The sequence below is a fragment of the Paracoccidioides lutzii genome (assembly GCF_000150705.2).
Source record: "Paracoccidioides lutzii Pb01 unplaced genomic scaffold supercont2.6, whole genome shotgun sequence".
NCBI lineage: Eukaryota > Fungi > Ascomycota > Eurotiomycetes > Onygenales > Ajellomycetaceae > Paracoccidioides > Paracoccidioides lutzii.
The window spans coordinates 883,944-898,049 of NW_015440952.1; the positions used below are offsets into that span (position 1 = coordinate 883,944).

At 47.9% G+C, this 14,106-nt stretch overlaps 5 protein-coding genes across 5 annotated transcripts; 4 read left to right on the forward strand and 1 right to left on the reverse strand.

The window, feature by feature from the left end:
• Positions 1 to 333: 333 nt before the first annotated feature.
• Positions 334 to 2,936, forward strand: PAAG_02865 (translation initiation factor RLI1; the record flags this gene model as incomplete). Its single annotated transcript, XM_015844777.1, has 6 exons — positions 334 to 353; positions 540 to 1,015; positions 1,087 to 1,248; positions 1,307 to 1,403; positions 1,459 to 2,530; positions 2,643 to 2,936. The coding sequence occupies 6 exons, from the start codon at positions 334 to 336 to the stop codon at positions 2,934 to 2,936; spliced, it is 2,121 nt and encodes a 706-aa protein (XP_015701855.1).
• A 1,171-nt stretch (positions 2,937 to 4,107) lies between these two features.
• Positions 4,108 to 6,785, reverse strand: PAAG_02866 (hypothetical protein; the record flags this gene model as incomplete). The annotated part of the gene is made up of 4 exons (XM_002795344.2): positions 4,108 to 5,205; positions 5,271 to 6,351; positions 6,412 to 6,563; positions 6,636 to 6,785. 4 exons carry the CDS (start codon positions 6,783 to 6,785, stop codon positions 4,108 to 4,110), a joined length of 2,481 nt encoding a protein of 826 aa, XP_002795390.2.
• A 461-nt stretch (positions 6,786 to 7,246) lies between these two features.
• PAAG_02867 (hypothetical protein) lies at positions 7,247 to 9,323 on the forward strand (the record flags this gene model as incomplete). Its single annotated transcript, XM_002795345.2, has 4 exons — positions 7,247 to 7,409; positions 7,496 to 7,783; positions 7,866 to 9,054; positions 9,158 to 9,323. 4 exons carry the CDS (start codon positions 7,247 to 7,249, stop codon positions 9,321 to 9,323), a joined length of 1,806 nt encoding a protein of 601 aa, XP_002795391.1.
• Positions 9,324 to 10,198: 875 nt separating this feature from the next.
• Positions 10,199 to 11,408, forward strand: PAAG_02868 (hypothetical protein; the record flags this gene model as incomplete). Its single annotated transcript, XM_002795346.2, has 5 exons — positions 10,199 to 10,264; positions 10,420 to 10,510; positions 10,585 to 10,610; positions 10,682 to 11,245; positions 11,337 to 11,408. The coding sequence occupies 5 exons, from the start codon at positions 10,199 to 10,201 to the stop codon at positions 11,406 to 11,408; spliced, it is 819 nt and encodes a 272-aa protein (XP_002795392.1).
• A 906-nt stretch (positions 11,409 to 12,314) lies between these two features.
• PAAG_02869 (phosphoglycerate kinase) lies at positions 12,315 to 13,762 on the forward strand (the record flags this gene model as incomplete). The annotated part of the gene is made up of 3 exons (XM_002795347.2): positions 12,315 to 12,380; positions 12,482 to 12,902; positions 12,996 to 13,762. 3 exons carry the CDS (start codon positions 12,315 to 12,317, stop codon positions 13,760 to 13,762), a joined length of 1,254 nt encoding a protein of 417 aa, XP_002795393.1.
• Positions 13,763 to 14,106: the final 344 nt, after the last annotated feature.

A 14,106-nucleotide genomic window follows, 5' to 3' on the forward strand; every position in this document is an offset into this window, starting at 1 on the left:
GGTTGGCTCTGTTCGTCGCGTAGTCCGTACCGTACGGTAAAATATTTCCTGGCAGCCAAAAAATGTCCCACTCGCACTTTTTGAGATCCCACAATTCCTCACTCTGTCCGCCAACTCCCTCACTTCTATCTCTTGGGTTTCTCTCTCGGTTAACTTGGTTCCTTTTCTTTTTCGTATACAACCCCCGGTCGGTCCTCCTCGCGAGGCTTCACCTGCTATTTTGGACGGTTTTCAGCGCATATCTCTCGACGTCGAAGCAGGTGAAGGAACAACATCGTCTCCATATTTATTCCTCGACTCTAAACCACACTCGAAACATTCACTACCGTCATCATGTCTGACAAATTGACTAGGTTAGAATATATCTGTCTATTTCATTATTTATTAAAATTACTGACTATTGTCCTCCAGAATTGCCATCGTCAATAGTGACAAGGTGTGCAATGCACCTACCATTCCCCTCAATTTTTGACCCGAGAAGGGTATCTGGGATAAATATCACAACTTCTGCTAATCAATATACTTTATGATTCATACAGTGCAAACCCAAGGTATTTCATATCCCTCCATTCGTCTATCCGCTCTAAACACTTATCTAATATATCCCCTCAGAAATGCCGTCAGGAGTGCAAGAAGTCATGCCCAGTTGTTCGCACCGGCAAACTCTGCATCGAAGTCACCCCTGAATCGAAGATTGCTTTCATTTCGGAACGCCTATGTATAGGATGCGGTATCTGCCCAAAAAAATGCCCATTCGGTGCCATCCATATCATCAATTTACCCACCAACCTCGAGACCCAGGTCACCCATCGATACTCGGCAAATAGTTTCAAACTGCACAGGTTGCCTATGCCGCGGCCAGGACAGGTTTTGGGTCTTGTCGGGACCAACGGTATTGGCAAGAGCACTGCTCTCAAGATTCTCAGTGGAAAGCTGAAACCAAACTTGGGCCGATATGACAATCCCCCCGATTGGGAGGAGATCTTGAAGTACTTCCGTGGCTCAGAATTACAAAGTAGGACCCTACAAAAAAGAAATATCCCTTTTCATTCCCTTTTAATCAAATGTTAACTGAAATTTCTCTAGACTACTTTACGAAAGTCCTTGAAGACGATTTGAAGGCCGTTGTCAAGCCGCAGTATGTCGATCAGATTCCCAGGGCAGTTAAGGGTCCAACTAAGGAGGTGGAGCTCCTTATCAAAGCACGCTCTCAGATGGACAATATGGACCATATTATGGAAGTCCTTGGTATGTGGTCATCTCTTTCATCTGTCGCGTCACATCCACTAATGAGGTTATCCCACAGAACTCAATCAAGTTAAGGATAGAGATGTTGGGCTTCTTTCAGGAGGAGAGTTGCAGAGATTCGCCATCGCCCTTGTCTGTGTCCAGCAGGCTGATGTGTAAGGCCCCACCTCTATTCGTATATCTCCAACAGGAAGCTCACTTCAAGTTTAGGTACATGTTTGACGAGCCGTCATCCTACCTGGATGTCAAACAGCGTCTCAGCGCCGCCCGTATCATCAGAGAACTCCTACGCCCAGATGATTATGTCATTGTAGTTGAGCACGATTTGTCCGTTCTTGACTATCTGTCTGACTTCATTTGCGTTCTCTACGGTCGCCCTGCTGTATATGGTGTTGTCACCCTACCTTCCTCCGTTCGTGAAGGTATTAACATTTTCTTGGATGGGCATATCCCCACGGAGAACTTGCGATTCCGTGAAGAGTCCCTTACATTCCGGATCGCGGAAGCTGGAGATGATTTCTTGGTCGACAAGGGAAGAGCATTTAGCTACCCGAAAATGGAGAAGACTCTAGGTGGTTTCCATCTCTCTGTCGCCCCCGGTCAATTCACCGATTCTGAAATCATTGTCATGATGGGTGAAAACGGAACTGGAAAAACGACATTCTGCAAACTTCTTGCTGGTGCAGAGAAGCCAGATGGTCGCACAACTGTTCCACCAATGAACATCAGCATGAAACCGCAGAAAATCACCCCCAAATTCCAAGGCACCGTGCGCCAACTGTTCTTCAAGCGTATCAAGGCGGCTTTCCTGTCCCCTCAATTCCAGACTGACGTCTACAAGCCACTCAAGCTCGATGACTTCATTGACCAAGAAGTCCAAAACCTCTCTGGTGGTGAATTGCAGCGTGTCGCTATTGTTCTCGCACTCGGTATTCCCGCAGATATCTACTTGATCGATGAGCCTAGCGCCTACCTGGATTCTGAACAACGTATCGTGGCTGCCCGAGTCATCAAGCGTTTCATCATGCACACCAAGAAGACAGCTTTCATCGTCGAACACGACTTCATCATGGCAACTTATCTTGCTGACCGCGTTATCGTTTTTGACGGCAAGCCATCCGTGGATGCCCGAGCCAATACTCCAGAGTCTCTTTTGACCGGATGCAACAAGTTCTTGAAAAATCTGGATGTAACATTCCGCCGTGATCCAAACAGCTACCGCCCGCGAATTAACAAGCACCAGAGCCAGCTTGACCAGGAACAAAAGTTGAGTGGAAATTACGTAAGTTTTAACTATCTCCTACTCCAAACAACACCTTCACGCACTTCATTTGATTTCCACGTCTTTTTTGCATTTTACTAACTTCAATTCTAACGACAGTTCTTCCTGGAAGAAGAGAGTTGAAAAAGGTGTCCCACGAGATCATGACCGTGACGGTCCCCACAACCGGCGCCATCGTATACGACACTTCAGTAAAAACGGCGTTGACGTGTTAGCATTTTCTGGCGTTAGCAAAGGCGCTGGAGGCCGAAAGGGGAAACGCAGCTCCGCGGGTCTCTCTGACGAAGACTCATCGGTTGGAGGCGACGACGACGGTGAGGACGATCTGGAAGTTGGCATGGACGGCAGTTCGTTCTCCAGCCTTTTGTCCAGATTCTCTGTGCGATGCATGTCCGTCTCCTCCTGATTACGAAGCCGCGTCCCCTACCTTTCATTGCCCAATGCATTTGTTTAGGCCAATCTCAGTTTAATATTTTGTTACTTACTTATTCCCTTGACAAAATGGGTTGGCGTATTTTCATGCTTCGGTACAGGAAAAATAAATGGGTAGAACTGGGAATATGGACTTTAACGAAATTATGAACGACTTCTCGTATTTGATGAAAAGTTTTCCTTTTTTACGGACTCGACTGGACCTGGTATGTGCTACACAGGAGGTTAATGGTCAAACAACATAAAACAAGACGACAAAACTTGGCTGTCACTCAATACCCCGCCCCACTTAGTTTACTAGAAGCGGTCCAATTTTATCTCATTGGTCTTTTTTTACACCCTTTGCAACACGATGCGAATATTTATATTTTCCCTCGTGGTTTGTTTTCTATTTCAAGCTGTTTTTCAACTTCTTTGGCGTCTTGTCCTACCATATTCTCCTTCCATTGCTTTTTAAAGCCATCCCTTTGTCCACGTTTCTGAAGCTCAAACATCAGGGTATCCCCTTTACCCGCCCAAAAACCAGAAACATTCCGCGGTAGGATGGCGTTGTGGATTCTGGGAAGGGAAATGCTCCCTCAGCCGCCACGGACACTGATGACGACTGAAGATTCAAAAGGCATTGTGGCAGCCTTCAAACTAGTTATATAACAGCTTATGTCCATTCTTTTGCTTGATATAAAACAAAATTGTTAAAGATATCAATGAAAAGGACATCTAATCTCAACCTTCGTCATTCACTTGATATGTTTATGCTCTGTAGAGCCATAAGTAAAAAATGCAAAGGTTTTCACAAGGTATCCGTGTTATGTTTGGCATCCCCTGTTCTTTCGGATTGTGGGGAATTGTAGAGCTTGTTCTCTAAGTTTTGTTTTAAAATAACCTACCTCATTATGGGGCAGTGATCGTGACAAAATAAACCCGGGAAGCACAAGTTCAAATACGGTACCGCACGGCGACTAGGTGAATATCCCCACACCGTACCTCGACCCTTTCAACAAATAAAATATTACCTAGAAGAAGCAATAATACATCCCATAACCTAGCTAAACAAAGCTAAATCAGTCCTCATATTCCATCAACTCAAACTACCCTGTCCCTGGAACGCCAATCACCATCATCTCACCACACCTACACCACCACAATCACTCCTCCTCAATTTCCCCCTCCTCACTGCCAGAATGAACCGCTCTCTCCTCCCTCACCACGTCTGCAACCTTCTCCGGCGTCTTCTCACCCTCCCTCAACCTCTCCCTCTCCTTCTCCCTCCTCCCCCCATCCCCATCCCTCCTATACCTCTTCGCCCCTCGAGTCCCCACACTCTCCGTCTCACTATCCCTCCTCTTCCTCCGCTCACTCGTAACCGTACCCGTAGTACTACGAGCCGTCTCCCCGTTCCCCCCACCACCATAATCCAACTCATCCCGACTTCCCCTCGGATCCGCACGGGAACGATACAGCCTCTCCCGCTCATCCTCCCTCTCACGCCTGTCACGCTCATAATGGCTAAGCAAATGACGGCTGCTGGGCCTATCTCGGTCGCGCTCCCGGTCGCGATCCCTCTCTCTCTCGCGTCCCCGGTCACGATCACGCTCACGCTCGCGCGATGGTGCGGGGGATAACCCGCTGGCTTTCCGGTAGGATCTCTCGCGATCAGCCTGCGCTTTGCGGCGGTCCGCTTCGTAGGCGTCTGGCTCTGGCGTGCGGCTGAGGCGGCTTGCTGTTGTCCCCCGTCGCTCGCCTCGGTACAAGTGACCATTGCGATAATTGTGATCGCGCTCACGGTCACGGTCAGAGCGATCATAATGATCACGACGGCTGTTGGTGCGCTCGCGGTCGCGCTCACGGTCTCTTTCGCGGTCACGATCTCGTTCAGCGTCTTCTTCCTTCTCCTTCAGACGGCGGATGACTTTATCAAAGGCAGTGCGGCGCAGGTCGTCCGTGTCAAGGGCGCGGTATTCCTCTGACTTCTCGACGCGGGGTTTTACTTGGTCCCAGGTGTCGGAGGCGCGGATTGGGGGGTCGAGATGTTTGATGCGGGAGCGGAGCGCGTCGATGGCACGGCGCTGGTGGCGGTCTGCAGCATGTTTCTCGTCTTCGGTGCGGCGAAGGACTTTTTCCTTGATGCGGTCGAAGATGAGTTGGAGTGTATCACGGTCGATTCCGGCGGTGCGTCGGTCAGTAGCCATGATTTCGTTGAATTCTTCATATGTAGTCTTTGGTGTAACCTCATATCGTTTATCCTAGTCTTATGTTAGAGCTGGACTGCAGACAAGATAAATTATGGGCGTCGAGTAAGGGTTCCTACATCTAGAACATCCAACACATCATTTCTCGGGCCTCTCAGAGCTCTCTCCTCCTCTTCCACGATATCCCAGAAAAGATCCAAAGGCGTAGACCCTGGTTGGCCGAGCATTGTGATATATCGAGGATCATCCTGTATTAAGGGAAGAATATTCATCCATTTGCTGCCAGCTTTGATGTTCCCTTGCTTCCTCAACTCCTGCAGTAACTCAATGTACTGATCTCTATTCTTGCGCTCCCTCCTCGCCTTGTTAGTCTTCTGCTGCTGACGGGCATCATTGAAATTGCGTTCAAGAGTTTTGATATGGTTTTCGAAAGCAGTTAGAATATCCGATTTAGTCAGGGCTTTGAACTTATCATCATTCCTAACCCTTTCATTCGACTGGATAATCCCCTGCGCCTCTGCCCATCTGGTATACGGCTCCAGTTCCAAGGCCTTCAGAATATCCGCAAGGTCCTCCTTGGCCGCCTTCCGTGCCGCAATTTCCTTTTCGGCATTCTCTTTCTTAAGCTCGAGAACATACTCCTCAAAAAGCTGCCTCCTCTCATTCTCATCACTGGTCGATCTAAAAATCGTCTCCCCTTCGATGATGGGTCGAATCGTCTTCCATCGTGAGTAGTGTTTGATTTCCGGATGGCTTCTTAGCATCGTACCAAAATCTGTGCGGAGTTTAGCCAGTCTCTCTTTGGCGCGATCCTTTTCCTGCATGCGAACCTCAACGGCATATTTCTCGAAAGCCGCCTTGCGGTCCCTTGGGTCTCTCAGGGCGCGGAACTGAGGATCCTTGATAATCGACCGGATTGTCTGCTCCCATGTCCAGTCCGGTTGGACATTGCTGCGCCGTAGCAGCTTCATAAATGCAGCCTCGGCCTCCTCGAAGCTGGCGTATTCTGGTTCGTTCTGCTCGGTTTTAACGGCGGATGAGGCTACCATACCATTTGTATCAGGTGCGCCAAACCCACCACGTCGATCTGGTGCGCTCCGATCATGGTCGTCACGGTCACGATCACGGTCACGGTCACGATCACGATGCTGGTGATAGGTTGGAAATGAGGAGGTACCGCCAGCGACGAAGGTTGGGGCGCTAGAGTTTGCAATAGTTAGAGATGCAACTTGCGGGCGAAAACGAACAAACCGAACTTACGCAGGTGTAGGTCGCTGAGGAGGTTGCTGAGCAAGTGCAGCTTTGTAAACATCAGGCATCTCCCATGAACTCTGCTTGGTCTCCGTATTATACCAATACTTTCGCCCGCCCTGCGCGGTATATTCTTTCCATGGTTGATTTGCCAAAGCGCGCTGTTCAAGGAGTGCATCATCAGCAACTGATGTTATTAGCCATTTAATACGGGAGTATGATATCCAACCCACCTCTGCAGGAGTCATCAGCTCCAGTGGCTTTGTCCACTGGGTAGCCTTGGTCTGGACATTATAGTAATAGACTCTACCGTCGGCATTCCTGGCTTCCTGCCACAACGCTGGAGGCGCTGGCATGCCATTGATGACATTCATGGCCGACATGGGTGAGCAGCTATAGATGAGACCTGAACCCGCGCTGCCCTGCTAGTCACGATCTAATCTGTGGAATATTTATCCTCAGCTGCATGAATTGTGTTCATGAATATAAAATTCCAGATGTTGAAGTCCGCTAAGAAAACGGACTGAGATCGGGTTGGCTGCAGTCACTGCTGCTGACTAAACATTACCTCTGCATGTTAACTAACTAACTAACTAGTTAACTGGTTACTCAGAATACAGTCGTCCCCTCAATATTCTGCATAAAGACTTACACGGTTAAAATGATGCTTTCATACACCCAGATACAGCTGCCCTGAAAATTCAATATTGGGTGAGTGGAGAATTGGATCAGGCGTTGACTTGGGCTGTGTTCTCTCGAACTGTTTTTGCCATGATTGTATGTGCTGTGCCATCTCATACACCAACTCTGCATAGTTTCTGCGTACACCTACCGTAATACAACTATGGCCCCAGAGGAATTCCTGCGTGGCGCAGTGCTGGATACAATAGTACCCTATGTCTCCGAAATCAATTTGGAGGAGACCCTGGATTCCTCAATCCAGGAAGACATTGACGAATCTTCATCCCTTCTACCTACAATCCGCCAGCGCTCCCTTCTCTTCTTTGGTATTCCTCAGTCCTATTCAAACCCTCCCTCTACGGCAAAAGACATTGACTCAAGAATCTTACTTATTCTCAGATATACTGAATAGATGAGCTCCTCCCCGTATACGTCGTTCTACGCCTTGTGAACTGCTCAGAGCATGCGTTGAAGGCCCAGTTGCTGAGATTAACGGTCCAGTTGGAGGCTTTTGCGGTCAACGGAACTAATGTTGAAGATGGTAGCAAACGCAATGGCGGCGCACAACAAATCAGGGACCTTATATTCTCTGGCACAGTGAGTGAGAGCGAAGATCCTCTGGTGGTTGTCAATGAGGTCGAGGGCGATGAGGATGTGGAGAACCATGTCTTTGTTATTTGGAAATTGGATACGTTTCTCAGTCAGTTGCCGCCAAATGGAGCCCAGGAATGAAGAAAATAGTATGAATATTAGAACTAATAGTTTTCCTTTTGCTGCTGAAGGCCGCCCTCGAGTTCGTCTCCAGCACCCATCTGTTGTGTTTAACGCATCTGCTATCCTGAGCCCGATCAATATATCGACTCAAGAACATGAAGATGAATACCTCCCAAGCGGCGTACCGGGATCCGTCAATGTATTCCAGTCTCTATCGGCCATTTCTTCCCAAGGGCGAAGCAATCCACATCCCTTTATGCCCGCCTCAAGGCTTTTGCGAGTGGTCCCAGCTACGCATGAAGAAAGATCAACATATCGCGTCCAACAAGTAACAGAACGCTCTATCCGTATCATACCCATTGCCAGTGCGAGAATCCGATATTCGCGGCTGAACACATACTCCAGCAAACCAACCACAATCGCCAGCCTCGACTTCGAAGTCACGCCCTTCACAAACTTCGACGTTATACTAGAAAAGATAGATCTAACCCTCTACAACGGCCAGGTAAAAAGCCTGACAATGGACAGTGGCTATGCGCCCCCAATAACCTGCCGCCCACGAGACGACACAACATTCATATATAAACTCACACCAGACCATGACATGTATGGCGCCTCAACAACCACCGCATCCCTCTACGCCCTAGACATATCCCTGGCAGCGGTAATCCTCGTTTCCGAAACCTGCCGACCACGAATATCCATGCAATGGCGCACGAACGTCGACTTCTCCATACCCCTAAACCCAACCTACGGCGCACCCAGCCAAGCCCTCCAGCGAAGTAACCGCCCAGCCAGCCTCCCCATGACCCCCAGCCAGAGCGGCGAAGCACCCACACCCAGCCGCACCACTAACACCAACTCCAGCAGCGCCGCAGCAGCAATGGCGATGACGAACCGACGGTCCCCTTCGTCCTCCTCCTACCTCACGACAGAGCTAGGCGTGACGATTTCATTCTCAGGCCCGACGAGCGTGGAAGTCGGCAAGCCGTTCCTATGGGACGTATTCATTGTCAACCGCTCACAAAAACAGAGAAAGTTTGCCATGGTTGCGCTCCCGCGGAGAAAGCGGGTGGATGTGCGCAGGTATATTGCGAGGCCGTCATCGTCGTCTGCATCTGGTGCTGGGGGTCGTCGGAGGGATGAGCAGCTGATTGCGGAGGCGGTGACAGATGAGAATATTGTGTATGCGATGCAGAAAAGTGCTATTCCGTATGAAACGGAGTTGATATGTTTGAGTCCGGATGTTAGAATTGGGTGAGGAACATCTGTTTTGCCTTTTTTTCCCCCCTGCTCTGCTACCTATTTATGTTTAATGGCATTGACTTATAATGAGCTTAACTGAGCTGACAACAACTAGCCCCCTTCTCCCTGGCACATGCCACTCGACAGAGCTCAAGCTTCTTCCGCTGGTTGCAGGTGCGTTGCACGTTGAAGCTGTCAGGCTGGTGGATTTGACTACGAATGAGACGATGGATATAAGAGACCTGCCAGATATTGTAGCGTTTGATCGACAGGTTCAGTAATGCATGTGCTGTATATGCATGCTACGGTACCTAGATAAATCTATACCCATTAAGTTTTATTAGAGTTTTCGAGTTCTCCTGGTTGAACTTCTGAGTATTATTATCAAATCTGTTGTGCCTCTGCAAGAAGTTAAATATCCCCAAAAAAGCTTGAGCGCGTTGTGGCTTTGATCGCTTCGCGTATTTGTATTTAGATCTATCTGCAAGCTACATTTAAACGCGGGAGAACACGCGAAAGATCTGTTGTAGACAAGATTATTCAAGAAAATACAAGCAACCATCATTTCCATTAAGGATACCTGATCCAATAGTATTTAAACATCGAAGATATCTATCAGGGTTGTGGGCGCTGTCCGCTCTATTTACTGAAATATTTAGAGTATTGTTTGTCACAACGTTGGGCTGTTTGTCAGACACTTGGTCTGGTTTAATTCAATCCAAACCCTCACCATCCACCTCACCATCCAACCGCTAGAATCTCTATCGCCATCGTCAAAATCCCTTCATAGCTACCAAGCATAAATCAAACCCCTTACTTATCAACTTCTCACACTCATACCTCGTTTATTGCCCGTCTATTGCTGCCTGGTCAACTTCCACCTCTCCGGTCCACTCAGAGCTTACCCGCCCAGCTTCGTTGCGTCATACAAAAAGCATATCCTGTCTTCCCAATCCCATCCTATCGTCGTAATTATCTCGACAATTCCTGGTAGAATCAAACGAAAATCTTTTTCCTGTCTCTGCCCGCTGCTTCATCATTTCCCCACTCTCCTATTTTTATATATCTCGACACAAACTAGGGGCTTTTTTTAATTTTTTTTTAATTTTTTTTTTTAATTTTTTTTTTTTATAATATCACTGAGCTCCTCTCCATCATGCTCGACTCAGCTAGGCGGAAAGTGCATGATGATTTGAATAGTCGATATATTTATGGTCGCGTGGTGAGTATTTTATTTTTTAAGGAACCGGTAAACAGAATTTGTTTTCACAAGGAGATCATCTCCTCTCTCTCTTCTTTCATAAAACGGATACAGTTTCATCCTGAGCTACGGCTAACCATTTGCTTTGCCAACTGCGCTCCCGACATCGAATTTAGCCGCTCTTGCACACAATTATCTTCCTGGTTGAAATGGCAATAACCATGAGACTGGCAGCCAAGTTCAACTCTTACTATGCGGAGAAGCCAGGTAATATCCCAATTCTGGTAGCAGTTGGACTGTAATTTATGAACTGTCTAAGCTGACAATATCGGGGCATCCAGTGTTGACCACTATGGTCACCAATGCCGTAAGCATCTCCATCTACCATCTTCATTCATTCCATACCGTCCGCTAACACCTTCCTGTCCATCTCCTCAGGTACTAGGCGGCATCGCAGACACAGTGGCCCAATCCATCTCCGCCGTACGAACACGCATGGCCGCCCGACGCCGCCAACGTACCTCCCAAAACAACGACCTAATCTCCATAGAAATACACGACCTACATAAAAAAAGGCCTCCCGTCGTTGGCGAGCTAAGTTACCACAGCAGCGGCAACGGCAACAGCAACGGCAACGGCAACGGCAGACACGTCACACCAGCACCGTTTGACTTTGAACGGCTAACCCGCTTCATGACGTATGGGTTTTTCATGGCCCCGATCCAATTCCAGTGGTTTGGGTTTCTGGCGCGGACGTTTCCGATTACGAAGATGCATGCGACTGTGCCGGCGTTGAAGAGGGTGGCGATGGATCAGTTGATTTTTGCGCCGGTTGGTCTTGTGTGCTTCTTTACCTTCATGACTGTGGCGGAAGGGGGGGGCCGACGAGCCATCGTGCGCAAGTTGCAGGATGTGTACACGCCGACGCTGAAGGCGAACTTCATGCTATGGCCTGCCGTGCAGATTCTCAATTTCCGCGTGATGCCTATCCAGTTTCAGATTGTAAGCTCCTCTTTTTGTATCCACGCTCTCTTCCCCTGCTCCATCTCTACTTGTGAATATCACACTCTCTAACCGGTTTCTCTTTTAACAGCCATTTGTATCTTCCGTTGGAATAGCCTGGACGGCATACCTGTCCCTGACCAACTCTGCTGACGAGGAATAAAAGGAAAACAAATTTACAAGACAATTTGTTGCCAAAAGCGTTGATTTTAGATGAAGCACAACCTATAGAGTCATTTGGCTTATTGCTTATTTGTCGCCACCGACTTGTGCAAATTGTTTGGGCCACAGCTGCATACCTTCTTCCTGATTTCAAATTGGTGGTGGTTTTCTTCTGTCTCCAACACGATATCGATTGTTCACGTTGACATTTCATCCGGAGTCCAGGCAGGTTTGCGGAAGCAGGGTTGTATTTTTAACTACTTCTTCCCTAGGTCTTTCTCTCTTTATGTTTTCTGTGTCAAGATAGGTTGATTTCAGATCATTATTTGCGGGGTGGTAATGATGCAGCGGATGGAATGTTGGATCCGTTTCGACTGGTTTCTATGGGAGTGATCTACTCTGTAAATAAATAGGAATAGCTAGTGATTTTAGATGTTTAGTGCATAGTTAAAAGCAACATATGATTCATACAGCGCACGAAAATAAATATCCAAATCCCAAAAACAGCTATAAAGCATTGTCTAGTCCTCACTCATTATTCTGATAACCTCCTTATAGAAACCCCTGTTAACTGGTTCCGTGCCTCCCGAATTGTTCCCAGCAGGTTGAAAAATGTGGCCAGAATTCAATTGCCTCATCCCCAACATCAGTCCACCCGAAAGAAACCACAAACCCCACCCTAAGACAGTAAACCCCTCCAATTTATTTATATAAATACAACAATAACCTATTTTCTTTAAAGATACATACTCACCTACCCATATCAATTATCTTTCCTCACTCCTGGTTCGTTGTTCTCTCCCTCTCTAGTATATCTTTAACTGAAGCATTAATTCCAATTGACTAAATAATTTACTCTTACCTAGTTGAATTTACCAGTCATACCACAGGCAGTTCTGCAGCCGCCATGTCTCTCTCCAACAAGCTATCCATTGCTGACGTCGACCTCAAAGACAAGAGGGTGTTGATCCGGGTATGTTACCACTCATTACCCCTCTCTATGAACTATACCGAACCATGAATACACCAACCCAGGCTAATCACCTACTCCCATAAATCAACATCGAGATATAGGTCGACTTCAACGTCCCCCTCGACGACAACAAGAACGTCACAAACAACCAACGCATCGTCGGCGCCGTACCCACCATTAAATACGCCATCGATCATGGCGCCAAAGCCGTCGTCCTGATGTCCCACCTGGGCCGGCCGGATGGCAAACCAAACCCCAAATTCAGCCTGAAACCCGTCGTGCCAGAGCTGGAGAAGCTGCTGGGCTGCTCTGTCGTTTTCACAGATGACTGTGTTGGGAAGCAGGTCGAGGACACTGTGAATAAGGCCAGTGGGGGCCAGGTGATTCTGCTGGAGAATTTGCGGTTCCATCCGGAAGAGGAAGGGAGTTATAAGGATGAGAATGGGAAGAAAGTGAAGGCTGATAAGGCCAAGGTGGAGGAGTTCCGGAAGCAGTTGACGACATTGGGAGATATTTATATCAGTAGGGTTCCCTTCATTTCTATCTGCATACACAGAGTGTGAGAAACATATATATACGGCGGGGAAGAATATACGTTCGCTAACAATATCGCAGACGACGCCTTCGGCACGGCCCATCGAGCCCACAGCTCCATGGTCGGCATCAACCTCCCTCAAAAGGCAGCAGGTTTCCTCGTTAAAAAGGAACTAGAATACTTTGCCAAAGCCCTCGAGAACCCCACACGGCCGTTCCTGGCCATCCTCGGTGGCTCCAAGGTATCCGATAAGATCCAGCTGATCGACAACTTACTCGATAAGGTCAACACGCTCATCATCTGCGGCGCGATGGCGTACACCTTCAAGAAGGTGCTGGACAATGTGAAGATTGGCAGCAGCCTGTTCGACGAGGCGGGCAGCAAGATCGTTCTAGATATCGTGACCAAGGCCAAGAAGAATAATGTCAACATCGTCTTTCCTGTCGATCATGTTACTGCAGATAAGTTCGCAGCGGATGCGAATTCGGAGTATAAGACGGATGAAGAAGGGATTCCGGACGGGTGGTGGGGGTTGGACTTTGGGGAGAAGAGTATCAAGTTGTTTGAGGACGCGATTGCAGAGGCCAAGACCATCCTGTGGAATGGGCCGCCTGGGGTGTTTGAGTTTGACAAATTTGCAGGCTCAACGAAGGCGATGTTGAATGCCTGTATCGAGGCTGTGAAGAAGGGGAAGATTGTCATTATTGGCGGTGGGGATACGGCGACGGTTGCGGCTAAGTATCATGCTGAGGATAAGTTGAGCCATGTATCGACTGGTGGAGGGGCATCGTTGGAGCTGTTGGAGGGGAAGGATTTGCCTGGTGTTAGCGCTTTGTCGAGTAAGTAAGACTTGTGGCCTGGGTACGGAGGGGTTGCGATGGGTTATTTGAAAATAAAGTGTATAAAAAGTAGGTATGTTACGTTGTTTTTACAATTTGATTGGTGACTGGAGAGGATGACTCTCAATTGATCTCCTTTTCTGTAGCTCAGGGGGCCAGATGTCCACAGTGAAAACTGCTGAAACTGCAGATTGAGAATTCAGTTAACCAAATATCATTTACTTAATAACACAAATGACAAAAAAAATCCATTTTATTTTCTTCTTATTAATAAGTGCATTGCAAGTGGCCTGCTCATATCACCGTCAAAACCAGTCGGAGCCGTTGAGATAGGGATGCGCAGAGAAATAGT